The 26,034-nt window shown below is 47.0% G+C and overlaps 1 protein-coding gene across 1 annotated transcript; it reads left to right on the top strand.

Moving 5' to 3' along the window:
* The first annotated feature begins 140 nt into the window (after positions 1-140).
* Positions 141-25,675, top strand: KIAA0319L (KIAA0319 like). Its single transcript, XM_042885006.1, has 21 exons — positions 141-242; positions 1,111-1,277; positions 5,324-6,021; positions 10,630-10,921; positions 12,787-12,888; positions 13,430-13,527; positions 14,697-14,784; positions 15,503-15,595; positions 16,183-16,315; positions 16,674-16,902; positions 17,593-17,716; positions 18,255-18,387; positions 18,705-18,853; positions 19,155-19,306; positions 19,479-19,617; positions 19,931-20,090; positions 20,864-21,006; positions 21,297-21,419; positions 21,921-22,011; positions 22,391-22,482; positions 24,256-25,675. Exons 2-21 carry the CDS (start codon positions 1,136-1,138, stop codon positions 24,441-24,443), a joined length of 3,369 nt encoding a protein of 1,122 aa, XP_042740940.1. The 5' UTR covers positions 141-242; positions 1,111-1,135; the 3' UTR covers positions 24,444-25,675.
* The last annotated feature ends 359 nt before the right edge of the window (positions 25,676-26,034 follow it).

Raw genomic sequence — 26,034 nt, 5'->3', positions numbered from 1 at the left:
CGGCTCGAGGTTCCTCCCCGCGCCGAGCCGGGCAGCGGAGCGGCGCAGCCCCGAGCCGACGGCGCCGGTCCAGGCGTTCCCGGTGTGTCGGTTCCGTTTCCGGAAGGTGTCCGTGCGCTTCCGGGGCTGAGCGGACGCCCGGCGCTATGGCCGCAGGGCAGGAGGCCGCGCTGCCCCCCGGCCCGGAGCGCTGGAGGCCCGGCCGCCCGGTATGAGGAGCGGCGGAGCGGCACGCGGCCCTGGTACGTGTCTGCCGCGGAGAGCCGCCGCGGGTCGGACCGTGGGGCAGAGCGGGGTGCTGGGCTCTGCCGGCCGGTTCCGTGTGCGGGGCGGCTGCCCTCCGGATTTAGCAGTTAACGAGTTTGAGGCGACGTGCTGACGGCCGGTTTTGTGGTGACGTTGCCTTCCGAGCCTGGAACCGTGGCAGGTTGAGCTCCTCGTGCCCAGTAACGCCCCATTGCCCCTGCAAACAGGCGCTGTTTATCCCTCGTGCGGAATTGAGTTTTGTATCGCACCTTGCTTAGAGATGGTTGGGATTTCGGGAGCATCTGAGGCTCCAAAATTGACATTCAGGATACTGAAAATTGACATTCAGGCGAGGATCAGTGCTCTCTGGTTTGTGCCCACGGAGCTGGACGTGCCCTTAATCTTCGTGCTGCTCAACGATTCTGTGTTCTGCTGGCTTTGTTGGTGGCTGGCACTGAGCAGCACCAGTGTGTGAGCAGTGACATCGCCGCACAGATGTGTGGTTTGTCAGTGTGTGGTTTGTCAGTGTGTTGTGCTGGAGGAGCTGGGTGAGGATCCATCGCCTGTGGGTTATTGGAAGCCCAAAAAGCCCCAAATACTTTGCAATTTATGCTGTTTGGTGTTTCCCTGTTGAATCCGGTGGGGGGGGGGGGGTTGCAAGGCTTGCTGCAGTTCAGTGATTGGGAGTTGTGCTGCCAAAGGTCTCACTTTAGCACTGTGACATGGATGGTTGCTTATTTGCTGTGCTCAGCTGATAAGATTAGCTGTTTCTTTTCCTCTGCAAACACTCCGTGCTCTCCATCATGCTGAGTGAGTCCTTGCAGGAATATACCAATGACCAGTGGATATCTTCTGTGGTTCCAGAACCCTGCTGCTGCCCACAAAGGCCATGGAGAAGAGGTTGGAAGCCAAGCTCAGCATTAGTGCTCCATTTTTGCCACAATACTGCTGGGGAAGACCTGCAAGGGAGCTGAGAAGCCTGCAGCTGCTCTACGTGTGCGCCTGCCTGTGTGCCTTGTGCTCCTCAACAGGTGATTGTGCTGCTCTGCCTGGGACCTTGTCTGTGTTGTGGGTATTTATCTGTCTCACATGTTTGAAATACTCAGAGAGGAAAGTGGAGTTATTAGCTGCTAGCCTTCATAGCTGGATTAAAACCAAACTAACTTGATGGTTGCTAAATGAGCTGTCAGAAATGTGGGATAACCAAAGCTCTGTGGAGAGGTGTGGGGCAATGAGGGCTTGTTTCTTATAATGCTGTATCACTCTGGTACCCAACTGCTTATTGAGCAGCAGGGTCTGTCTGCCCCACAAATGTGGGCATCTTCACGTGTGCTGCTGGCTTTCAGACGTTTGTATCTCACAGGGAGCTTTCTCTGAGCTGAAAGTCCTTTTCTCAAAAAGGAGCAGGTGATACTCTGGTTAATAATTTCATCTGAGCAGTACTTGAAGGAGGTTGGGAAGGCAAGAGCCTTTTGAAGCACTTAATGTTTGTAAAGTCTCCACAAACACTGTAAGTCAATATTCTATTTGCCTACGGGTAATTTTTGTTTGTTTTTATGTTTCCTGTTCAAACTTGAGTAATCAACCTCTTGCTCAAGTAAATTCACCAGATGGGTGTGGAGACTTTCATGTAAAGGACTGGGTGTTTGGGTTTTCTTTTGTTTTAAAAAAATATATATATATATCAAATTCTGTCTTTTCAGATGAATGGGTTAAATTTCTCTTCAGTGTTTTAAGCCCACATCTTCCCCAGAAGGTGGCATTTTTACCCTGTGTGCACGTTGCTCTTTTGGTTTTGTAGGTATCTCTTAGGCTGCAGAGTTTGTTCAACTGAAGAGGAATCAGAGGTGCCCAGAAATCGGTGTGTTCATGTGGGGTTACCCAGGGAGCTGTGTTGACATACTTGGTTACATGTGACAGGCTAAAAAAAAGTCTGTGCAGTCAAGTTGTTAATCATTAATTCTCTATCAGGGGGGATTAACTGCCTAAGTCTATGAACCTGAGCTTATTAATAGAAACTGTTCTTATCCATTTTAGTTCCCTGCTGTTCAGCAGAGCTGCGAGTTGCATCAGAGGGACAGGAGCTCTACAGATTGAGAAGGACAGCATTTTTTGCATATGTATATATACACTAGAGAACTAAAAATGACAAAAGCAGTGTTGAGGAGTGACTAAGCACACAGTGTGCAGCAGTGATGTGATTGGTGCTGTGCAAGGCTGGTTCCTTTCTGGAGCTCAGATAGGACTTGTGCACAGGGACATTCCTGCTGCAGATTTGCTTTGCATCCCCTGAAGCTGCTGGCATGGATGATCAGTGAGCAAATTCACCACCCTGCTGGCCTGACCCAGCCTGCAGGTCCCTCTGTGCAGCTGCCATGCTTGGGATGTAGCACGAAGAGCTGTAAGGGGCTGAGCAGGTGGCTTCTGTCTAAGGAAGCCAAAGTAGGTAACTGCCTGTGCTTACAGCTGCCTCCACTCGTTTGGTACAGGTCCACATCTGCCCAGTGCTGCAGAGATCCCCATTTATAGGGCTGCAGATAGCAGTGTGGGGCTTTGTCTGCCCTTAGGGTGTTCCTATGGGATCTGGGGAGGCACTGTGTTGTGAACAGGCCAGGTGAGTTTTCTTGGCAGACCAGAGGTGAAATGCAAATGTAGATTGATAGATTGATAGAAGAGCTCTGCGTGATTCAGTGAAGCTGTATGATTTGTGACCCCTGCCAAACACCACGGGAACTGCATAGATGAGAATCAGTGTGGTTCTATGAAAAGTGCTCATCTTCAATGCTGGCATTCCAGATTGTGAGTTGCCTGTTTAACTTCTGGTATTTCTGTGAGTTAATTGAGCTTTAAGCTATCAGTGTAGAGCAATACAAAAACCATATTGGCTTATTTCAGATAAACATGCCCTAGGTGGGCATTACCAGAACTTTGGAAATGAAGTCTGGATGAAATATAATTCAGATCTCTGCATTTTCATGGCGGGTTAAAGGAGAGCAGAGTGTTCTCAGCATGGTGGTGTGTTGTCATCTAGACTAAATCCTGGCTCTGGCATACCTAGGAGATGCTTATGGAGATTAGAGTTTCAAATTTTAGATGCATGCATATCATGCTTGTCTATGTAGTGACTTTCTCACGAGTGATGTCTTCCTGGGGAGCATTTTAAATGCAGCCATTCTGTTTGTGCTCAGTTCTGTGCCTGTGGTGGAAAGCCCTGGGTTCTGCACTGAGCCTTAGTTTGTGTGGTAGGCATGAGCCAGGGCTCAACCTGAGGAGGGATGGATGAGTTCAGGATGAGAAGGGCTTTTTAAGGTTGTGGAAAGCAGCACTTTCTGCACAGTAGGTATTAAGGAACAGTGCTTCACCTTAAACAGAAAGTGAGGATTTCTTTTGTTGCTTTCTTTTAAGACTAACTCAAACCTCTGCAGATCCTCTTGAAATTCCCAGCAGAAGTGTTATCCTTCCTTTCATTGCCTGCTCCTCCAAGCCCAATGTGTGCTCTGTGTGTGTGCTCACAGCCCCTCCTGGTGCTCTGCCCCATTTCCACACCTGCCAGGTTGGTGCCAGGTGCTCATCCCTGCCTGCTCACAGCCACGTGTTGGGGTGACTTCAGCCCAGCACTTCAGAGTGGAATGAGGTCAGCTGCTGGCCCTGGGCAGCCTGCCTGCCTGCTCTGCAAGGAAATGCTGTGTTGATGTAAAGCTGCTGTTGTCAGCATCTCTTTCTGGTGAACATATGCAATATTTCACAGATTGCACTTTCTCAAGTGAAGAGCTTCCCTTCCTTTCTTGCAGTTCTGGGCTCAGACACCCACAGAGAGCTCTGGGCCCTTGTGATCCCCTTGCAGATCTCAGGTGCCTCCTATTGTGCCTGATGCTGGCTTGCTTCAGCTTTGTCTTCAAACTGCCTCTGCTGTGCTAGTCTCACAAATGAGCCATGAATAACATTTCTGCTTCTTTCTTTCTGCTGTATCATGAACAAACTTTGCACGTGGTCTGAGTTCCCATTTTGAGTTGAAACTCTTGGTGCTGCAAGAGGTGCACGTGGAAGGAACATGAAAATGGCCATCACTCTTTATTTTGAACAGATGTCCTTATCCACTCTGGGTAAACCAAATTAATGTATTTGGAAGCCTTTAATGATGAGTAATAGAAGAGCTGTAACACCCACTGTGATGTTTTGTGATAACTGGATTACAGTGAAGTGCATCTGTCATTGCTGCTCGCTTTCTTTGGTCATATAATGTTATCCCAGAGATACTGGGGGGTGATGCAGGAGGAGGGGGAGAGTCACAGCAAATCTGTGCTGCCAATTCTGGGTATTAACTGCGATTGAGAGGATCAGAGTTCATTGCCACATCAGCAGTGTGAGGTAAGTGCCTCCGTGGCAGGAATATTCTGAAGTCAAATGATAAAAGCAGCCAAGGTGGGGAACGCTGTGTTTGTGTCACAGTCTCACAGAGAGTTTCCCAGGGTGGTTGTTGCTGGAGGTGGAGGCTGGCTGCTGCTTGTGAGCTCCACATTTGATTAGAAAAATAGGAGGGAAAAAAACAAGGGAAATTGTGACTACTTTAACAGGGGAGAAAAAGATCCCCATTTGTGTTGTGGTCTGAACAGGGAGGGGGCAGATCAGAGCACAGCCTCCAGCTGCACGACTCAAAGTCCAGTGGCATAGTTGGTAAAGTAATCTTCCAGTGACCTGCTGTGCCTTGGATGCTGAGCACAGCACAGTGTAACAGTCCCATAGGTCATTAGTTTATTTTTAGGGAGTCCTTAATCTGCAGAGCTCTGAATTTTGGAAGCCTTTAATCCATTGATCCCTACAAGCACAAGAAAAAAAAAAAATAAAATCCATATGTAAAGCAATTGCTGCTCTACCCCCAGTCTGAAATCTGAAGCAGCTTTAATTGTAAAGAAATGCATGGCAGATAATTGCTTTTATACTGTGAAGCAAGGCACTGCTGGCACTGCAGGGAGACTATGGGCAGAGCATGGTGACTTTGCCTTGACAGCGGTGATGAGGATTTCTTGTCGACTGCTTTAGAAAACTGAGAATTGTCTTTTGTCTTCTTCGTTCCCAGATGCAGACTGGAACAGATCTAAGTGTGAGCCAGGGAAGATCGTGCTTGGTGGACGTTTGCAGTCATGGGAAGATCATCACTTGCAGCTCCTGGCAGGCTTTCACACCGTGCAGTCCTGTCAGGCTGCCTGCTGCCGGAGCCCTGCCTGTGATGCCTTCTGGTTCTCGGAAAGCATGTGCATCCAGGTGAACTGCTCCTTGCCTGCCGTGTGTCAGACAGACAGGACTGGCACTTCTGATTCTGTTTTGGTGTTTTTAAAGAAATCCAAAAGCACAGAGCACTTCTTCAAGCTTCAAACAGGAAATGATGCGAAGAACCGGCTTCGCAGGTGGTTAGATTGGGGCATCCCAGTGTGGGGGAAAAAACAACCATGGAGATCTTTCCAGAAACGGAGCTTGGCAAATAACAGAGTGCAGCTCCTGAAAGGGGACACAGCAGCAAGCCCTGGTGGTGGGGCTGCAGCCAGAGCAGCAGACAGCAGACCTGGAAGCAGCCGAAGTGATGCAGAGCGCCTGAAGGATCGAGTGCTGAAGCAGCTGGGGGAGGACAGGCCTGTTCCTGAGGCCCATCCAAGTCAAAAGAAAGACTTGCTGAAAAATGGGCCCAATCCTCAAGAGCAGAAAACCAAAAGCCCGTTCCCTCCTAAAAGCAATAATGTGAATGGATCTGGTGATGCAGACAGTGCTGGCTTCCCACAGGTGAGTGATTAATGGGGCTGTCTTGGACAGCTGTCGCTCTCCTGCTCTTGCTTTATATAGATTTGGACTGTTTACATGATAGAATAACTTTCTAGATGTTTGCTTTCAGTCTCCTGTCAGCAAGGCAAGGACAAGTGTTCATTTTCTGCTTTGTTTTGTATGTTTTGAGGGGGGATGAGTTGGTTTTTTTTCCCCTACTTCTTCCTATTTGGGATAAACTGAGAAGGAAGATGGAAATAATAATAATAATGCTTGCATTTTGTATGAAATCATGGACTATACTGACCAAATGAGATGCAAAATTGAGGTATGATAGCTGTGATGTCAGTGGGAAGCACCTGGAAGTTGATACCTGTTACCCATTAAAGTACCTTTTTGGATCCACAAAGTCAAAACCTGTTTCCTTTGGAGTACTGAACTGAAGCAGCCAGATAAATTATTCTTGGACTTGTATGCATAGGGTTTCCCATGTCAGCCTGCTTACTTGTGTTGGCATCTTAACTCTCTTCTTTTTTTCTCTTTTTGAAGGCTTTCAGTTTTTCAAATCCCCAAAAGCTTACATTGGCATTGGTTGAATGAAAGCAGTTCAGGCTCTGCTGCAAACGCGCGCCACGTTAATCCAGTAAATCCAGATGTTGGTCCTAAGAGAAGTTAGCATTTTTACATCTGCAGATATAAATATTTCTAAAAATACACAGAAAAGCCCACAAATGACAGTGAAACGAGAAGAATCCTTTGTGAAATTCCTTGCATATCTTCTGCCACACCTCCAGGATTTGAAGCCTGGTGCCTTTTCCTGTTGCTACTGGAAATGCCTGAATTTCTTTCTCTCCTTTGAATGCAAATCGTGGTTCCAGGTGAGGCTGTGAGCAGGATGTGGAGAGCAGCCAAGAGGCACCACGTGGAGCTGCAGGGCAGCCCTGCTGCCATGTGAAATCCTGCACCAGGACTTCACAAATGTTTGAGTTTCCAGAGCCTCGCAGCACCCAGGGCTGACATAAAAGCTCAGCTTTCTCTCTCCCCTGCAGTACTGCAGCATTCCTACCCTGCTGCTTTTTCCCCTCCTCCTCCTATTTGAGATTTACACGGTGACCCCATCCTCTCATTTATTCTGCACATAACCTGTGTTGAGAGCTCTATTGCTCTTGAAGAGCTGCTGTATCTCCCTGCTTGTTCTGCACAGAGCTGAGTGTTCATTATTACTGTTCAGTGCCTGTCAGAAAATGGGCTGCAAATATTAAATTACATGGAGTAATCAATGGGTGAACGTTGCTAAGTATCCAAATTTCCCATATGTACAAGTGCTCCTCTTTGTCATTAAGGTGCACTGTTGGGTGGATGTGAGGGGCAGTGGGTTTCCTTCACCTTTCTGGTCTTTGCTGGCAAGAAGATCTGAATGTTTGATGAAATTCTTCCTAAAAGGTGATGAAAATCCTGGCAACCACATTTCTGAGGTTTGGGATGCAGTTTTTGAGGAAGAATTAAGAAAAACCACCTTAACAGGAGTGTTGAGTTGAGGCTGATGCTGCCCAGCCCTGGGCTAATTCCTTGGCTAGCGAAGCATCCAACTTTCAGCAGCAAAATATAAGTCAAGCTATGCAGCTGTCCTCACATTTCTGATCTGAGAGCAGTTTAATTTAGGCCAAGGATACAACATTGAAGGCTTTGTACTTGGGCCCTGGCCAGCCTTTGCAGGAGGGAGATGCCAAAGTAGGGATTTTTCCAAGCTGGGTTGGTTTGGGGCCAAAAGAAGTGAAGTTACACGCATGGGGAAATCAATAGAATTTAATCTGAGCTAGATTTGATCAGGTACATTGTTTGAGCAGGTGAATGCAGTGCTTCTAATGCTGTATTTGTTACAAAGATTTGGCAGGTGGGGTGGAAGCTGGAGGAAATCACTGCATGCAAAGCAGTGCATGCTTGGGAGCATCAAACATCTGAGGTGGGTGAGAATATTGGATGCGTGGCAAGGAGAAGATGAAAGGATTTCCCTAAAGATGCAGGGAATGGTCAGGTGATGCTTTAGGAGCACATTGCCTCTCTGAGCTCTGATTTTCCTCTCACATTTCTGGCAGCCTCACAGCCATCTGCAGTGTCACTTGCTGATTTGCAGCTAGCATTAATTTGTGGCTTTAACTACATCCGTGCTGCAGTGGCAGAGATGGGGGAAGGACAGCACAGCAGGGTGAGCTGCAGTGCACCCTCACCTGTCTTTAACTAAGGAAGGGAAATCTGGGCTTTTTCTTTAGTGAGTGATATTTGCCAGGCACTAAAATCTTTCCACCTTGTTGCAGAATTACTTTGCCAATTTTAGACTCTCCCAGTGCATGCAATAGCCAAACAGGAGAAGTGTTTAAGTGCAGCCCTGCTGATGACAATGGCTCCAGCAGCACTGCAGCAGTCCTGCAGGCAGACCATGAGAAAATCTGCAGCCTTTAAAGTGGGGTTTTGACAACAGAGCCAACAATCAGAGCTGCAGAGAGGCTGTCTTGCATATGCACACCACTCTCACCAAAGAAAGGCCCGTTTGAGTTGAAGGATGAAGCAGAATTCTGGATCATGGGTGTTTTTCTTTAAAGTTCAGGGCAGGTTCTGATGCACGTAGCTGCTCTGTTAGAATGTTACAGACATAATGCTGTCAGACAGGGAGAGAGGTCACTTGTCCCAGACAAAGGCAGCTGTAGGTTGGAATAAGAAATGTCTGGCACATTCTCTTGGGCCACTGTGCCACTTTTCTCTGTTTTGTAAGCTAATAAGATAGGACAGCTGGCAAACTTCTAGTCTTCCCCTCACCCCCATCTTCTGTTCTTTGCTTTAAAGAATTTGGGGTTATTGGGTAAAGATAAGAAATGTCTCAGCTTACAAGCATCAGAGGCATTTTTGACTGCGATGTTGCCCCGGGCAAAGCTTATCTCACTTGAGCTGCACACAGACATTTGGCTGTCGGTTCATCCTGAAGACTTCTGGGAGGAAAAGGGTCTTTCTTAACTGTCAGGTATTTTAGGCATTTAAAGGTGTCTCAAGGAAGCATCCATCTCAGTGAGAATACTACTGAGCACAGCAGCTGCTGTGCCTTATTTGTGACAGCTGTTTTTGCAGCCCTTATGGGTCGATTCTCACTAAGCAAAGTAAAGGTTCCCTGTGGTGGTGTGCAGTCATGGACCCTTTTCCCTCCTGTGCTTTCCTGAAGCAGCTTGTCTTGAGTGTTTCTGAGTTCCTGCCTGGCTGCTGAGCTCTCATGAAGCTTTTCTGACTTGATCTTACTTGGTAAGAGTGTGCCAGTATCTCCAGTCACAGCTGCTGGTCTCAAGGCTGCTGCTGGAGAGCAGCACGGGGCAATGCTTTCAGGGGCTGGGGAAGGCTAACCAGGATATGGAGGGAGGAAATTGCCTGAAACAGCAAAAAATGCTTCTGCAAAGAAACCTTCAGTGCCTCTGTTGCTGCTCATGGCTGGGCTGGCTGTTCCAATGCATGCAGAATGGCTTTATTTTAACAACCAGCATTTTGTACTTAATAAGCCTGGCCCGTTTACTAGCAGGATGTTGCCCACTGTAGTCTAGAGCACTTGTTGCCTGGACTGGATGCCAAAAGCATGGCATAAAAGCCTGAAAACGTTTCCTCCAATGTGAGCTTGTGATGGATTCCCATGGTGAGGAGCAGCGGTGAGCAATCCAGTTCCAAAACACTTCCAAAGTCAAAAGCAGGGAGTTGTTCCATCTTAAACATTTAGCAGATGTTCCCCAAGCAGGGTTAGCTCGGCAGGATGTGCTGCACACATGGTGGTGCACAAGTGTGCTTCATGGTGGAAGGTGAGCTGTCGAGAGCAGTGCCTGCTGCACTGAGAGCTGGAATGGGAACAGGGCTGGGTCCTGCAAAAGGAATTTTCTGATGAAAGAAAGGAAATTGTTGCTGCCATTTTGATTACTTTCAATAAAGTTGTTCATCCTGTGTAGATGTGAGCAAGCTTTCTGCCCTCAGGCTCTGCTCCCTGCCCCAGCAGCATCTCCCCTGGCATGCACTGAGGCAGTTGTTTATGTCAGACCACCTTGCTTTGAAGGGAGATTTGGAATAAATTTCATCTTGCTGAAAATCTTTCATTATTAAATGAAAATGCCATTGCAGCCCCCTCTCTGTGTGCTTGCCAGCTGTGCAGCTTTAGGACAAGGAGGACGTGGCCAAAACAAACGCCCCAAATGAACCCCAGTTCCCAATCCTTGTTTTCTGCTTCTGTGTTATTCCACCTTTCCATTCTTTTGGTCCTGTTCTCTGCAGTTTTGAGCCCAGATCTTCTGTCACGTCTGCCACATCAACAGCAGTGACACTTCAGATGCTGTACTTAGATCTGAGGTCTCAGCTGGTGTTCTGCTCAGCTAGAAATGGTTTCTCTGCTGTGGAATAACATGGAGAAACGTTTTAGAAGCAGTAAAACATCATCCTTAAGGGGAGAAACAACCCAGGGACTTCTCAGCATCCCCCAGAATGGAGGAGTGCAACTTTTGGTGGAGTTCAGTATATAGAACAATCCAATGGCATTTTGATCCTCTGTGAAACAAACACAGCAAAACAAAACTGAGCTCAGTTTGACTAAAACTACTCTTTCCTTTCCAGATCCATGCAGGAACTTCTGCACCGGAGCCACCAGTGCTGACTACGCTCTCCAGTCCTGTGGCACTGAGCTTGACAGCTATTGGAAAGACAGAGAAACCTGAGCTGCTGGATGATGCTTACATCCAAACCCACTCCTCAGATACGTTGCCCACCATCAGCCCCGCACAGGGGAAAAGCACAACGAAGATGCAGGCTTCTACTTCTGTGCCCAGTGGTGCTCCCACAAACAGCAGTGTTTCTCCAGTCCAGACAAACACTGCTGTGGCACCGAGCACTACTGCAGCTGCACCAGGTGAAAGCATGCAGGGATCCCTCATGGTCACCTCTTCAGGTTTTGTTGATAAACCACTGCAGCACTGAAAAGCACTGGGTCTTTTAAGGGTGGTACCATCAAAAGGATGTTGGGACATGAGTGTTAGTGCGTGCAGTGGTTGGTCCCCATTAATTGGTGAGATACTGGCATCATAAATCTGCACAGGACCGTTGGGTTTGTTTCCAAGAATGGACTGAAAGTAACTGTGATAAAAGTGCAGGTTGAGATGTGGTGTGAGGCACAGTCATGTGGAGCACTGCTTCAGCAGCTGTGACACGTTGTTCTCTACCAAGTTCAGCAGAAAGCTTAATGAATGTCTGTTCATCTGATTGTCTTCCATCTCTGAAATGTCAGTGCACAGCAGAGCAGTGTGCCTGGCCATTCGCCCACGCTGTGCTTTGCAGCAAAGTGGCATTTCTGTTCACGCTGGCATTTCTGAAAGCAAACATTTGAAGATGTAGGAAAACAAAAACGCACTTTGGGCAGCTCTGTGGACCCACACAGGCCATCATCTCACCCTGTGGGGACGTGTTGCTCATACTGACCAATGCGTGCTGGTTGTGTGAGAGCTCAGAATTCAGTTAATCTGATTTTCTGCATTTCTTTTGAACATAGGGTTTCTTTTCCCTTACAAGGAAACAAACAGAACATGTAAAGGAAATGTTGCATCCAAGGATGTTTTAGGCAGGCAGCTGGTTGGATGCCTGTGCTAACAAGTTAGCATTCTTTTTAGGGACTTAAACCCAACTGAAGCTGAAAGACTTATTTAAAATGTCTTCAGTGGTTTGTGCTGGAAAAGCAGCATAGCCAGGGCCTCCTTGTTTTGCTCAGTGGTGCAGAGGTGGTCACGTGAAGGGTATTTTTTTCTCAGAGGAGTTTTAAGTTTTTCTCTGTTTGTTTTCTGATGAGGTCAGGTTTCTTTTTGTCTTGGGATTCTTTGCAGCTTGAAAGACTGATGGGGCTGTAAAATCTCAGGAGGTGGAGTAATTGAGGGAGGGAAGAAAGGATCTGATACATTTGTTTTCTCTTAGTTAACTGCTTGATTCCAATAGCTATCAAACAAATGGAAGCAAGGCTAAATATTTACTGGTGTTTTCCATGTCCATCTTTACTTGGATTTTTGGTACCTATCTTTGAAACATTGTCTTTGATGGGATCAAACTAGGAAGTAGCAAACTAGGAAGGAGTAAGCTTTCTTTATCTGCCAGTGGATTTGAAATGGTAGTGGAGGAAAGGTCATAGTAAGTGCTGCAGTGATTTTCTATTTGGAAAAGAAAAGGATAAGAGGAAAATCTAAACAAAAGGATCCTGTTTGTATTCTGAGTTCCCGAACTCAGTGCTGTAGCTATGCAGATTTTAGAAAATTTCTTTGCCCCCAGGCAGTTTTTAACTTAAGAAATGCCTTGGATTCTTCATGTATTTGTAAAGATCTGAAATTGCAGTTTGGTAAACAGCAATGTTGGTCTTGCTTTGCCATAAGGCTGCAGCCGGGTTCTCTGCCAAAAACCTGTCAGCAAAAAGCCCTTCACATCCTGCTGGACCTGGCTGCCCAGAGGCCCCTGTGCAGTGCCTGAGGGTCACATTTCAGCTCTTCAGAAAAGGAGCAGGAGCTGCCCAGCATCTGCAAAGGGTTGAAGGTGACAGAGTAATTTTGCCCATTAGCGCTCCTGCTTTAGCAATGAAACTGAAACCTGGAGCAGGAGTTGCACTGAGTGATGAGGTGTTTACAAAATACACCCATTTGCTGCTGATTTTTATTCCAAGGGCTCTGAAGCAAAGGTGGCTTTTTAGGTACGTGTGTAATTATTCCGTTTCTCTTTCAATTCTGTCTTTCTCCCTCTCAGTTATGAAGGAGTTGGTGGTTTCTGCTGGAGACAGCGTAGAAGTCACCCTGCCAAAGAATGAAGTTCAGCTGAATGCATTTGTGCTTCCTGAACCACCACCTGGTAAGGCTTCCCTGGGGCTTCAGCCAAGGGCAGGTGATGGTGAAAAGACCAGCAGGCATTACAAACAGCATTAAAAAAGCATTACAAACAGCAGTCTTGAAAGTGTCTTTTGTCAGAAGACAGTTTCCATGTCAGTAATAGCAGCAGGAGCGGAGGCGAGCAAGTGACGTGGTGCACAGCAGCAGGGGGAGACGTGTCCCTGTTCAGAAACTGGCATTATGTTGTGCCTGCAGGATTTGTGAGCACAATCACGCTTTTCTCTCTTACCATCCTGAGTTGTGACTGTTCCGAAGCTCTCTAATGCCTTCCAGGCAGAAAGATGGGCTTTGGCTTTGGAGTAAATGTGTTTAGGAGCACAGATTGTCTCTTGTCTTGGGTATATTCCCAAAAAGCTGCAGTCCAGACTCTAAGCAGTCTCATTTCTCTGTGCAGCAGAATGGGCCTTGTAAATGTTTAATGTCTTTGCTTTTTTTTAGCAGGCAGAAAGGCAGTCCTTTAAAAACCAACTTCTGGAGCTTTTCTTTTTTGTTCTTTTTTCAAGGAACCACTTATTCCTATGAGTGGGAACTGATTACTCATCCGAAAGACTACAGTGGAGAAATGGAAGGGAAACACTCCCAGACCCTTAAGTTATCTAAGGTAAAGCTTTTGCTGCTTGGTGTCCTGTTGTATGGAATGCCAAGTGAGGAAAACAGGAATCCTGGCAGCCAGGAAAGACTTGTGTGATTTCACAATGAAGAGGAAATAGCACGATGGGCCAGCAGCCAACATTTCACTACAAGCCCTCTTCTGAGTCCCTTAGAAAAAGGAGGTTGCTCTGGAACGAGGGGGAGAAATGGATTTCAGGATCTAAAAGCTGCCTACATGCGATGTGTCAAACTCAAAAGGACACAATTTAACATTAACAAAAGGTTGTGAATGTTTCTACTACCGAAACACTGCAGTGGTCTGTTTAGGTTGGAAGCCATGTGCTAGTCTCTAAAAGGACTGGCAGGTTCCATTAGCTTGGAGAGATGGAATACCTCCTAGCATGTCCCTGGCTGCTGCTTTTAGACAAGATCTAAAGGAATGAAAGGATTGTTGGTTTCTGCACATGGAGTTTCTTAACAAGAGAATGACTTTAAATATTGCATGAATATACACTTCTGTTTTTATGGGACATTCCTTTGAGCATCAGGGATTCTTCTGCACTCAGAACAAAATGTGCAGGCATTAACTGTGATACCATGCAGAGAAAAGCACTTCAAAAGCAGCACATCTGTCCCTGTCAGGTTTTCAGTCTCTTGGATTGCATGACTTGTGCAGCACCCAGACCTTCTCATTTGGGTTCAGCTGTGACGAAAGGGTGACAAACTGACTCATGTCCCCTAGAAGAAAGAGAAGAAATACATTTTTTTTGTAAAAACACATAAGAAGAGATCTTTTTTTTCTTACATTCAGGCTTTTTAAATCTCAAGCACAGTCTGCTTGTACAGATTCCTGTGGCCAGACAGCCTGAACTAATCCCTCAGACCTGTTCTGTTTGCTTGTTGTTGATGGAAAGTCAGTCTTGACTGACAATCCTGTCACCTGTGGCAGTAAGAAATGTTAGTCTTTAGTTTCTGATTAGTTGTTGTAAACTGAAATATATGCAGTAACATTTTGGCTTGGAAGCCGTGCTTTGCCTCGTATGCATGGATTGGAGCAGAACTGTGTGTTTTGTGCTTCTAATACAGCACCAAGGCATGGTGAGTTGACTTTTGAGCAGGTCAAACTGTGGTTCTGCTGTCTTGATCAAAGGTGAATAATTGTTTGTGTTTGCTTTCCAGCTTACTGTTGGCCTGTATGAATTCAAAGTTGTGGTCGATGGGGAAAATGCACACGGAGAGGGCTATGTGAATGTGACAGTGAATCCAAGTGAGTTCAGTGTCAGTGCATCTGTTGCTAACTTCCTGCCTCTCTGTTTTGCTTACTGGACTGGACCCTAGATTAACATCATGGGAATTGATTGTGCTCAGATCCCAGTGTGCATTGAGTCATTTCCTGAGATGTGAAGCTATGCTGATACACGCAGCTGTTTGCTGTACCACATGCAGGCCAACCACCCAGTGCAAGGGCTGAAATACTGATACACAAGTGCTCAGGAAATGCCTCATGCTGGCAGAGCTCTGTTGCAATAGAAACTAGAAGCTCTAGGTGCTGCTCACTTAGAATCATCTCGTCTCAGCATGGGAGCACTGATGGACTGCAGCCATTTCTGGAGTACTCGTGTGGTAGCAGTTCTCTTCCTTCCTTGTTTAAGCCCTTTTTGTTAGCACTGCTTCCCTGCACTGGTTCATAACTTGCTGGAAGCAAGAATTACTGTGTTGGTGATCATGCAGGTCTCTGTGCCTGTCCTGAAGCTGCACAGCACATCTGCTCCACATTTTGGACTCCTGGATTCTCCAGGCTATCAGTTAGATGGTTGCAGGGTCTGAAGGGATAGATAGAGCTGGGGAGAGGGCAGATGTGCAGCACGTGTTCTGCTCGCCACTCCTAGTGCCCAAAAGCAAAGCAGTTTTCTAGCTCCTCGGCTAGGACCTTGTACCATGGTCTGCCTGTAGGTGTCATTGTAACAGCTCTGTTTTTGTTGCAGAGCCTCGAGTGAATCGTCCTCCTGTTGCCATCGTCTCCCCACCCTTCCAGGAGATTTCACTGCCAACCATTTCAACTGTTATTGATGGCAGCCGTGAGTATCTCCTGCTTTAAATAGGCTGCTGTGCCTGGTTTCTTTGTGTTTGTTTCTTTCTGGCCTGGTGGATAAGTTCAGTGCATAGAATCAGCTTCTCCTGCTAGGAGGGGGGAATCCACATGCTGACACGCAGGCACCTCTCCGTGTTTCCTTCTGCAGATGCTGCCCTGAGTGATTCTCCTAGGAAAAAAAGGCTCTTAATCAAAAGAACTGGCCTCTCGTGTTAAGCTTCTCGTGCCTTGGTTAGCTGACACATCACTTGTGATGACCCTGGCCCACAGTAGAGCTTTTCAGGAGTTTCTTTAAATGCTGGTCCAGGACCAGTACTATTTTATCTGTATTTTTTGGCTTTGTGTTTGGGTTTATTTTCATTCCCTCAACACACAAACCTGGAATCAAGGATATTCAAATGCACCCCTGAAGCAGAGCAGACGAGGGCAGACACTTTGGGTATCTGAGGTTGGGTTTGGACCAAAAAAGCTTTTGCTCGCTAAGCCCAGCACTGAAGTGGAGAACTGAACATCTGGGATTGTGAAGCATTATTTTCCAGCTCCTTGTATGATTTTCTGTCATAATTGACACAGAAAGCACGGATGATGATAAAATTGTCAGCTATCACTGGGAAGAACTGAAGGGTCCTTTGCGGGAAGAGAAGGTTTCCAGTGACACTGCCATTCTGACACTGACCAACCTGGTTCCTGGCAATTACACTTTCAGGTAGGTTGTACCTTTGCCAGTTCTTGTTCCCTGAGGATAAAATGTACAATACTCCTGAAGTCAGCCTGCTCTCCAAACAAACAGGAATGGCACTCGGTTTTCAGATATATTCATCAGAATTTCAGGTGGTTTCATAGCTTTTCACTTTAAAAAAGATAAGCTATCTGGCTGCTTTGTTGTTCTTAATTTGTAGCACTGGTCCAAGATGATGAAAGTACTAGAAGAGGAAAAGGAAATACTGTCCTTAAGTGTCTTAACTTTCTAGCTTTTCTTGTGCCTCTCCAGCCACCATTTTATATTCTGCTCTTACAATTGTGACTCTGGGTTGCTTTCACAATTATCTGTGTTTTTCCTTCAGTCTAACAGTAGTGGACTCAGACGGTGCCAGCAACTCTACCACTGCCAACTTGACAGTGAACAAAGCAGTGGATTACCCCCCGGTGGCAAATGCAGGCCCAAACCAAGTGATCACCCTGCCTCAGAACTCCATCACCCTGTATGGCAACCAGAGCACTGATGATCACAGCATCGTCAGCTACGAGTGGCTGCTCAGCCCTAACAGCAAAGGGAAAGTGATGGAGATGCAGGTCGGTGCAGGTCTCCTATCTCATCTCTGATTACTCGTTAGCTGTTTTGTTGGTTTTTTTTCCTATGATCAAGCAGTTTTTAAATGGCTGATAGCAAATCTGCCTTTTAAGCTTACAGAGTAAGAATGTGACGATTCGGTACTTCAAACTGAATCCACACAAAGATGCTATTAGCTTATGGCTGAGCTGGTGCACCAGTCTAGCCACAGGTTTTCAGTGGCATCCTATTTCCTTTCTTGAGCAATGCAGCTTTAAATACTGCTTGAGGATAGAGTATTAAGAGAAATGAGAACTTGATAGCTTTGGACTCTGCTGTTCCATATAGCAGGTCTCAGCATAGCTTGTATCTCCTTTTAACCTATGTGACTGCTAGGGAAGTGTGCTTTCTGTCTGCTCAGTTGCTGACTCCTCAGAACATTAGTGAATACTAAATCAATGGTGCTATAGGATGGATGCTTAAGTGCAGTCAAAAGGTGTGGAGCCAGGCTGTGTCATCTTTTATCTAACTAAAACAAGGGGCAGGATGGCACTGAGATTCCCAGAAGTGACACAAGACTTCTGGTCCTTTAACAGGAGGTAATAATAAACACCTGGAACCTGCTGATAACAGTGGCTTTAGAAACAGAGTCTTCAGATCTATAATCATTGCTGGAGAGAATCTTCTCAATGCATTCATATGGTTTCTCACAGGGGGTGAGGACGCCAGTCTTGCAGCTCTCTGCACTGCAAGAAGGTGACTACACTTACCAGCTAATAGTGACTGATTCTGCTGGGCACCAGTCCACTGCAGAGGTCACTGTGATAGTCCAGCCAGGTAAGCTGCCCTTCCTTGCTTTTGCTTCTTCAGTTCCAGGTGGGCATCACTGTGTCAGCATACTCTAGATCTTGTAGTAGCTTTCTATTGCTTCCAGAAAAGCTTTAATTGAGGACCTTTCCAGGACTTTATGTTGCTGATGAACCAACTTAAGAAAATTTCTACAAATATTGCCCTTGCAGGCTGTTATCTTATTTTTCACAATGTCATCTAGTTGGTATTATCCACCTGTGATGGCAGGATTGTGTTTCCTGAGTGCTGTCTCTGCTCACAGTGCAGGAGCAGGAAAGGTGAGGTAATGCTTAGAGGATGAGAGTCAAAAATCAAAACTCCTAGATTTCATTAATCTACCTTTTAGTGTAGATGTGTCAATAAAACTCTGATCTGAATTTTTAGCTGCTTTTTGACTCACTTGGTCTGAGTTGATTGAAATAATGGGCAGAAAATATGTAGGGATTCTTGGAGGAACTTCTTAATGCTGGGGAGCAAGCTCCACCTTTCTGGCATCTGTGTAAAAAGTATTGCAATGCTTTTTCAGAGAACAATAAGCCCCCAAAGGCAGATGCTGGTCCTGATAAAGAATTAACTCTTCCTGTGGACAGCACCACTCTAGATGGCAGCAAGAGCTCAGATGACCAGAAAATAGTCTCCTTTCTGTGGGAAAAAACACGGTGCGTATCAACTTCCAGCCCCTTCTTCTGCAAGCATCTGGATCTTTCATCTCAACCAGGACCACCACATTTACCCCTCTTGTCTTAAATCCTTGCCACGTCAGGCATGATGAGCTTCACCACTAAACTAGAGCGAATGTTGCCCTTTTTTCTTTTGATTACCTTGCTGTGATGGGAGAAAATAATTTTGCTTTCTGCCAAGCACTTGGTTGTATTTCCAGGTGTCTGTGTTTCCAACCCTGTAAACTCTGCTTGAGCCTCATGGTCAGCTCCCACGCTGTGCAAAGTTGGAACTGATCCTCTTGTGCTCTGTTTAGGGGACCAGATGGTGTCAAGTTGGAGAATGCCAACAGCAGCATTGCCACTGTAACAGGCCTCCAGGTTGGGACGTATGAGTTCACTCTTACAGTTAAGGATGAAAGGAACTTGCAGAGCCAAAGTTCTGTCAACGTTATTGTCAAAGAAGGTAGGTCCAGCCGTACACAGAACTACCTGGGGCCCAGGTTATCTCTGAGCAATTGAGCAAGAGGCAAACTTAGGAGGAATGGAAGAAGGATGATGAGCAGAGCACTGAAATTGCCTGTGTTATCAGATGTCTGCCCTTTCCCGGAGGAGTGATGTTGTTCACTGATTCCCACAGTACCTAATGGCACTTCTCTCCACCAGCTTTAGAGGGGGATTTCTGGGTTACAGCAGAGGCTGAAGGCTGTAGCTTTTCATTGGGCACTACCAGATTTCTCTCCAATTGTTTCTTTCTGTTTGCTTAGAGATAAACAAGCCGCCAGTTGCAAAGATTGCGGGGAATGTTGTCATCACCTTGCCTACAAATACAGCTGAGTTGGATGGATCAAAATCCTCTGATGATAAGGGAATTGTCAGCTACTTGTGGACTCGGGATGAGGGGAGCCCTGCAGCTGGGGTAAAGTTTCTTTTATAAATGGCATCCTGCAGCATCACAGCAGTCAGAGAGAGGGAGCGTTGATAGCTCCTGAGGAAACATCAAGCTGATCATTGCCCTGGTTACTTTTTAGTGATAAGCCATCCTGGTTTGATGCTTAGTTTACTGATACTTGCTTTGCTCTGCCTTCCAGGAGGTCTTAAATAATTCAGACCACCATCCGGTGCTTCTCCTGTCCAATCTGGTAGAAGGAATTTACACATTCCATCTCAGAGTAACAGATGCCAAAGGAGAGAGTGATGTGGAAAGGACCACGGTGGAAGTCAAACCTGGTGAGTGCTTTTTGTGCTGTAGCAAGTTTGCCTACAGTTCATTGGCCTGCTGTTCTGAATACAGTTTATACTGCAAGTTCTGGGTCCTGCTTGGAAGTGTAAAAGGTCAAACGTGTAGGGGAAACCAATCATATTTTTGTGTGGTTCTAGGAGGCTGACTCTTACCATGTCATTATCTATGAGGGTCATAGACCTGTATTCTGTACTTTTGGATTCAAACCAGAAGCATTTTAGAAGGATGCTAGAAACCTGACTTGTACCTGGACTGTTAAATAGAAGATCTAAAGGTCTGTGCTGTCTGTGTTCTCTCTAGATCCTAGGAAAAACAACCTTGTGGAGATCATTCTGGATGTGAATGTCAGCCAGCTGACTGAGAGGCAGAAGGGCATGTTCATCCGACAGATAGGAGTTCTGCTGGGGGTCCTTGACTCAGACATCACTGTGCAAAAGATCCAGCCATACACTGAGCAAAGGTAGGATTTGTCTGTGAAGGCACAAGGAGAGGAATTGCTGAAGTGTTTAGTGACCAAGGGGCTTTTTTCCCCCTGGGGAAGCAGATTGGATAACCAGGACATGCAAAGACCTTGTGTAAAATTGATGTTTCTGAGTTGCCAAGCAGGTCTTGGTTATCCTTCACCTCTGCAGGTGGTGATTGTCCAGAAAAGCTTTGCTTTTCATTGGGCACTACTAGACTAGTTCAATTTACACAACTAGTTCAATTTAATGTGAAATTAAATGTTGAGAAACAGTGTAACAGCTGTTAGAACAGAAAATAGAAGGTTGGTTTTGACTGCAGCGTGGTTAAAAGTAAGCTACAGCTGGCCTCTTCTAAACAAGTGTTAGTTTGCATGTGGGCCACATTGTCCATATTAACAGCAGTCTGTTGTTGCCTTAGTTGTGACTGAGGGTGCTGGAGGTCCAGGCATCCCATGGTAAGGGAGGAGATTATGAAAACAGTAAGGCCATAAGGCTTGGGTATTTCCACATTTAGTGTGAGCATGCAAAGTTGTGCTTGGAGATGTTTGAAACTTGGCTTGACGAAGCCATTAGCAAACTAAAAACCATGGCAGCTTTGAAGATGGGGTTGGATCAGATGTCCCAGTGGGGTGTCTGCTGCATGAGCAGGTTTACCTGAAGTTCAAATAAGTGTGGGATTCTGAATGAGTCCCTGTAATGACAGACAGAGGGGAATGACTGCGTGGTGTTTGGAGAAGCAGTGGAGATAACCATTTTGTCTGACTTGCAGCACGAAGATGGTGTTTTTTGTGCAGAATCAGCCTCCCCATCAGATCTTCAAAGGACGGGAGGTGGCCTGGACTCTAAGAAATGAACTGCGGAAGCAGCAGTCAGACTTCCTCATCTTCCGGGCACTGGAAATCAACACAGTCAGTAAGTCAGAGAGCTGCTGTGATGTGAGCTGATGCCTTTTGCACTCTTTTTGGATACTTGCAAGAACGGCAAGAATTTTCTGAGCCTGTTCACATGTGAAGTTGCTAATGAAGCAGGACTTGGCTGATTTGGCATCAGGCCTGGGTGCTCACATTTGCCCTTCTTGCAGTTACGGCATGGTGATTTGAGTAAAAAACCTCATGGTGGTTGGCCATACTGAGCTGTCTTGTCCTTTTTTTGCTGCCTCACGTGTGAGTCACTGAGTTCACCTTGCTGTTTCTGGCCCCCAGCCTGTCAGCTGAACTGCTCTGAGCACGGGCGCTGCGACTCCTTCACCAAACGCTGCGTCTGTGACCCTTTTTGGATGGAGAACTTCATCAAGGTGCAGATGGGGGATGGCGAAAGTAACTGTGGTATGTGAAAGCTCCCTGGCTTTGCTCACCTTTAGGAGGCAAACAGAGTTTGTAGCCCGAGGTTCGCTGTGTAAGAGGTGCCTGATTGCTCACTGTGACACTGCAGTCCCTGAGCTGGTCTCACAGAGCACATAGGAAAGAGTGGCTAGGAAATGCTCTTCATGGTGAGCATTTGTTAAGAGTTGAGTCCATTCTCAGTTTATAAATTATGCCCCTTTGTTACTGTGATCCTATGGGGGATTTTCTGCCATGGGAAAGCCAATTTTTAAGACAACAGACAGAAAAAAAAACCCCAAACTTGTGCAGAAAGACTGCAGATCCCAAACCTCTGGCTTCCATTGGAGAATCAGAGATCCTGCCAGTGATGGGTGCCAGTCTCTGTAATTCCACAGAAGGTCGAGCCTGCCTTCTTTCTTGTCTCAAGAGCAGTCATCTGAAGTGCACGCTGTCAGCTGGATGAGTTGCCACAACGTCTTTATCTCTGGGGTGTTTTGCTTTCAGAGTGGAGTGTGCTGTATGTGATCATTGCCTCTTTCGTCATTGTGGTTGCCTTTGGAATCTTATCCTGGATGGTGATCTGCTGTTGCAAGAGGTGGGACTGAGGCCATAACCCCCCCCAGTGTCAGTGCTGCAGAGCCAAGTGGCTGCTTTAGGAGGTGAAAGAGTTTTAAACCCAGAGTCCCAGCAGGTTGTCTGCTCAGCCCTGGGACGTTGGTTTTTCTGGCTCAGTGTTTCAAGTGGAACATTGAAGCCCTAAAACTCTGGGTCTGTTTAAGAAGTGAGACTTGGATTAGCCTGTAAATGTGCAACTAAAGCAATGTTTTTAATGTTCTGCTTTCTGATGTTAACAATAGTCTGAAATAAGCAAGTATTCTGGCTTTGAAGATCAGTGTGTTGTTCTGGTTTGGTTTTTTTCTTCCAACTGTTCTGAAGAAGCAGCCTGCCTCTGAATTCTGTCTTTCCCCCTTTAGACGAAAAGGAAAATCCAAAAGAAAAAGCAAATACAAGATTTTGGATGCAACGGATCAAGAAAGCCTGGAGTTAAAACCAAATCCCAAAGCAGGTAAAACATGAGAGGGAAGAGCTCAGCAGTTCCAGAATGCTTGCTAAGAAAACTCTTCCTCGGTGGACTTAAAAACCACAGAGTGAAACAAACATGATGTTCATCACTGATGGATGAGTCTCTGAAGATCTCAGCTTGTTTCATTTGCAGACAGGCTGTTTAATCAAGTTAACTAACTTTGGTTTAAATATTTGGGGCTGAAACTGGCGTAGTCCAAGTGTTTCTGCTTCTCATCACAAAGTGGATGCACATAAGCCCTTCAGAGACTGACCTGATCCAAGAAGTCCAGAACTGGGTGTCAGCTGCAGCTTCTCCAGCTCCCAAGTTTTCCATGTACTCTTTTCTTGCCAGCATCCAATTCCTTGGCAAGGCTGAGCATGAATTCAGTGTCTTTGAGCATTTCACTGAACTGATTGACACTGACTGGTAAACAAAAGGACACCAAGCAACATCAGCATTCTTGGTGGCCTGCAGAGAGTGCTGTTCATGTCTGCCCTCATGTTCTCCCACTCCACAGTACTTGTTTGTAAGTGCATCCATTCCATTCCTCGTGGGCATGAGGCTCTGAGAGCTTCACCCACCCTTTAATTTTTGCTGGAATCAAATGCTTCTCTTAGGAGGGAGACCAGTGAGGCCCACAGTGTTTTCTGTGGCTGCAGGCTTGTATCAGGTCCTATCTGATACCAAAAGCCAGCCTTTGTCACCTGCTGATTGACCAGGGGAGGAGGCAGGAATGGGAAGGTGCCTGCAAAGCCTGGCCCTGCCAAACGCAGCGCGGTGCTTGGGCTGCTGAAATATGTGTTCTGATTGAGAATGCTGGTCCTGCTTTTAGAGGGAGCGAAAAACAGTCCCTGGTCCTTGATTACTATGGAAAATAATGACTCATCCTAGTGCTATCCCATGCAGCAGTGGTCCAGCAAAGCAAACGGTGCCTGATGGTGGCACTGAGGGCACTGCAGCAGCAGAGCTGGACACATAACTGAGAGCTGCACAAATCCAGCTGCTCCTGTAGAATAAAAATCAGGTGGGTTTCCTCCTCAGCACCCAACTCTGCCTCACGGTGCAGGAGAGCCCCACTGTTAAATAAAGGCCTGGTTGTTCTGCAGGCTGTTGCAAAGGTGCCTCAACCATTTGCTCCCTGATAACCAAACTCATTTTGCCTCTTCCAGGCCTGGCTGCTGACAGACGTCTTCTTTCCTTCTAGATACGTCCAGGGAGCATTTCCTAACAGAGGAAAGGCTGCATTTCTCCATTAAGGAAAAGCTAAATTTAAGTGTTTCCTCTGCTGACAATATCAGCAAATGTCTCTTTCCCGTCCTTGCGCATTAATCTGAATTCAGCCCATTTATCTGCCTCCCCTTGCAGGCAAGAGAAGCAGAGATGAGAGTAGGGAAAGGAGTAAGAACGCAGTGATCTCCTCTTGCACACCTGCATGTTCTCTTTACCACAGCCCCCAGCCCCCAGGGGGCTTTCTAGGCAGTGCCCTCAGCAAGGTCAGGGAGGCAGATCCCAGGTATTCTGCGGTTTGTTTCCCTGCCCATGCCTTGTGCTTTGCTCTGTGTGCAGCATCTGCGTCACCTCTTGTCACACCGAGGTTTCTGAAACAGGATCAACTCTGTTTTTGGCTTCAGCCTGTGAGGGAATGAGTGTCAGATGGGGGGAGGTCAGGTTAGGCCACCCCTGTGACGTGACGTGAAATGAGACGGGGGGTGGAGGGAGCTGTGGTTGTGCAGTGCTGAGTTGCTTTAACCTGCAAATCTCTCTCCTTCTAAGGTGGCAGGCAGAAATCCCAGGTCCTCAACACCAGCCTGATGCACTCGGAGTCAGAGCTGGACAGCGATGAAGCCATCTTCACCTGGCCTGACCGGGAAAAAGGGAAGCTGCTCCGCAGCCAGAACGGCTCCCTGCGCAACGGGCAGGTGACACTGAAAGCCAAGAGCCAGAGGGAGGAGGTCCTCTAGCTGCCTTCAGGTGGCCTTTTGCTGGAGCTCAGCAGGGAGGAGAAGGCCCGTCCCTGTTCTACAAAGGCCTTTGGAGGCCGCTTTGGTTAGGACAGCAGCTGCTAACTTGTTCCGTAGAAAATAACTTTGTGGGTTTCTTTTCGTTCAGTTAAAACTGGTTGTACTTGAATTTGAACTGCAAGGAAAATCAAAGGGAGGAGAAGACAACTGTGAACCGCAGGCATCAGAAAAGGCAGAGCTGGATCTGGAAGGAGCGACTGTGGGTGTGCAGGACCCTCCTATCCCACCTCACTGCAGCACAGGAAGCACCTGTGGACTTCCAGGCTCTTTGCCTTGGAAATCTGTTGAAGAAGGAAGGTCAGAGCTGTGCTGCAGGCTGTGCTCTGAGCTCCCTCCAGGCTCCAGCAGCTCGCCACCAACTACTGCTGTCCGTTCTGTTCTTTTCTTTCCACCTTCCCTAATGGTTTAAGCGCTGTTTTAATTTAGGCTTGTCCTTTCACAAGCACTGGCTGTTTTGTAGCATAGAGGAGGAGGAATCTAAACACTGTGGTCATGCTGCATCAGCTTGCAGGTAGGAGAGGGTTTTGTAGCCATCTTAAGTAACGGTCAGACTTTTCTCACTGGGATGGCAGTGTGGAGAAGCTGATCTGTCTGTGGTAATTAGCTGGGCTGGGAGACCCCCTCCTGCAGCAAGCTCTCCTGTTTGGTACCAGAGCAGGGAAGGACTCTCACCTTTGGTACCTCTGTCTCACAGCAGACTTAATTTCCAAAGCTCTGAGATGTCATTCAGCACCCCCAGCACTTTCTGTTGGTCTTTAAGCCCTCCACGAGTCTGAACATCAACCATATCTCAATTCTGAACTGCAGTGGGGTAAGGGAACCCTGAGAACCTGGTGAGTGCCGGGGTTCAGCTGTGGTCCTTCCCCATAGCTGCTTCTGTATCTCACTGTGCTGCTGTCATGGGCTGCACCCCGGTCCTCTCACAGGCACAAAGGATGCCGCTGCTCCTCAGTGCTTGGGTGGGCAGTTTATTGCCTTCCTTTGTGTTTAAAACTGGAAGACTCGTTTCACTGGCTTTTATTTTGTTTTATTTTGTTTTGTTTTCGAGCTGTGAAAGCCAAAAGGCTTTGACTTCCTCGGTTGTATTTATATTGCTGCACTACTGATTTGTGTCGAGCGAGTTGAAGATTAAACACTATCGAATGCGGGGGGACGTTGCCCTGCTGAATGTGGCCATGGCTGCTGCTGAGTTTATGTTCTGGGCCGTCCGTTGTCTCCCCCTCAGCCCACACGCAGGGATGCTGTGCCACAGAGGTGCCCCCCACATCTGGAAGGCTCACAGCTCAGCGCTGTGCGAGAGAAGGAGGGTTTGGAGCTGGGGGGATGGAGCCGACGTGGCGCTGGGGCTCGTTCCGTGCTGGAGGACTCTGCCTTGCGCATCCCTCGCTGTCCTCGTGGGGGAATCCCCTCTGCAGTGCTGTGTGCGCCGGCTCTCCCCGCTGCAGAGATCAGTAACGCTCACCGCGAGCGCAGAGCGTTGGAGAGGGAAGAAGCAAAAAACTGCACGGCCGAGGTTCTTTTCTTTGTCCTC

Source organism: Lagopus leucura, unplaced genomic scaffold (assembly GCF_019238085.1).
Source record: "Lagopus leucura isolate 7727_CA_CO unplaced genomic scaffold, USGS_WTPT01 Super-Scaffold_100048, whole genome shotgun sequence".
Lineage (NCBI taxonomy): Eukaryota > Metazoa > Chordata > Aves > Galliformes > Phasianidae > Lagopus > Lagopus leucura.
This window is presented reverse-complemented; position numbering and strand designations above follow the sequence as displayed.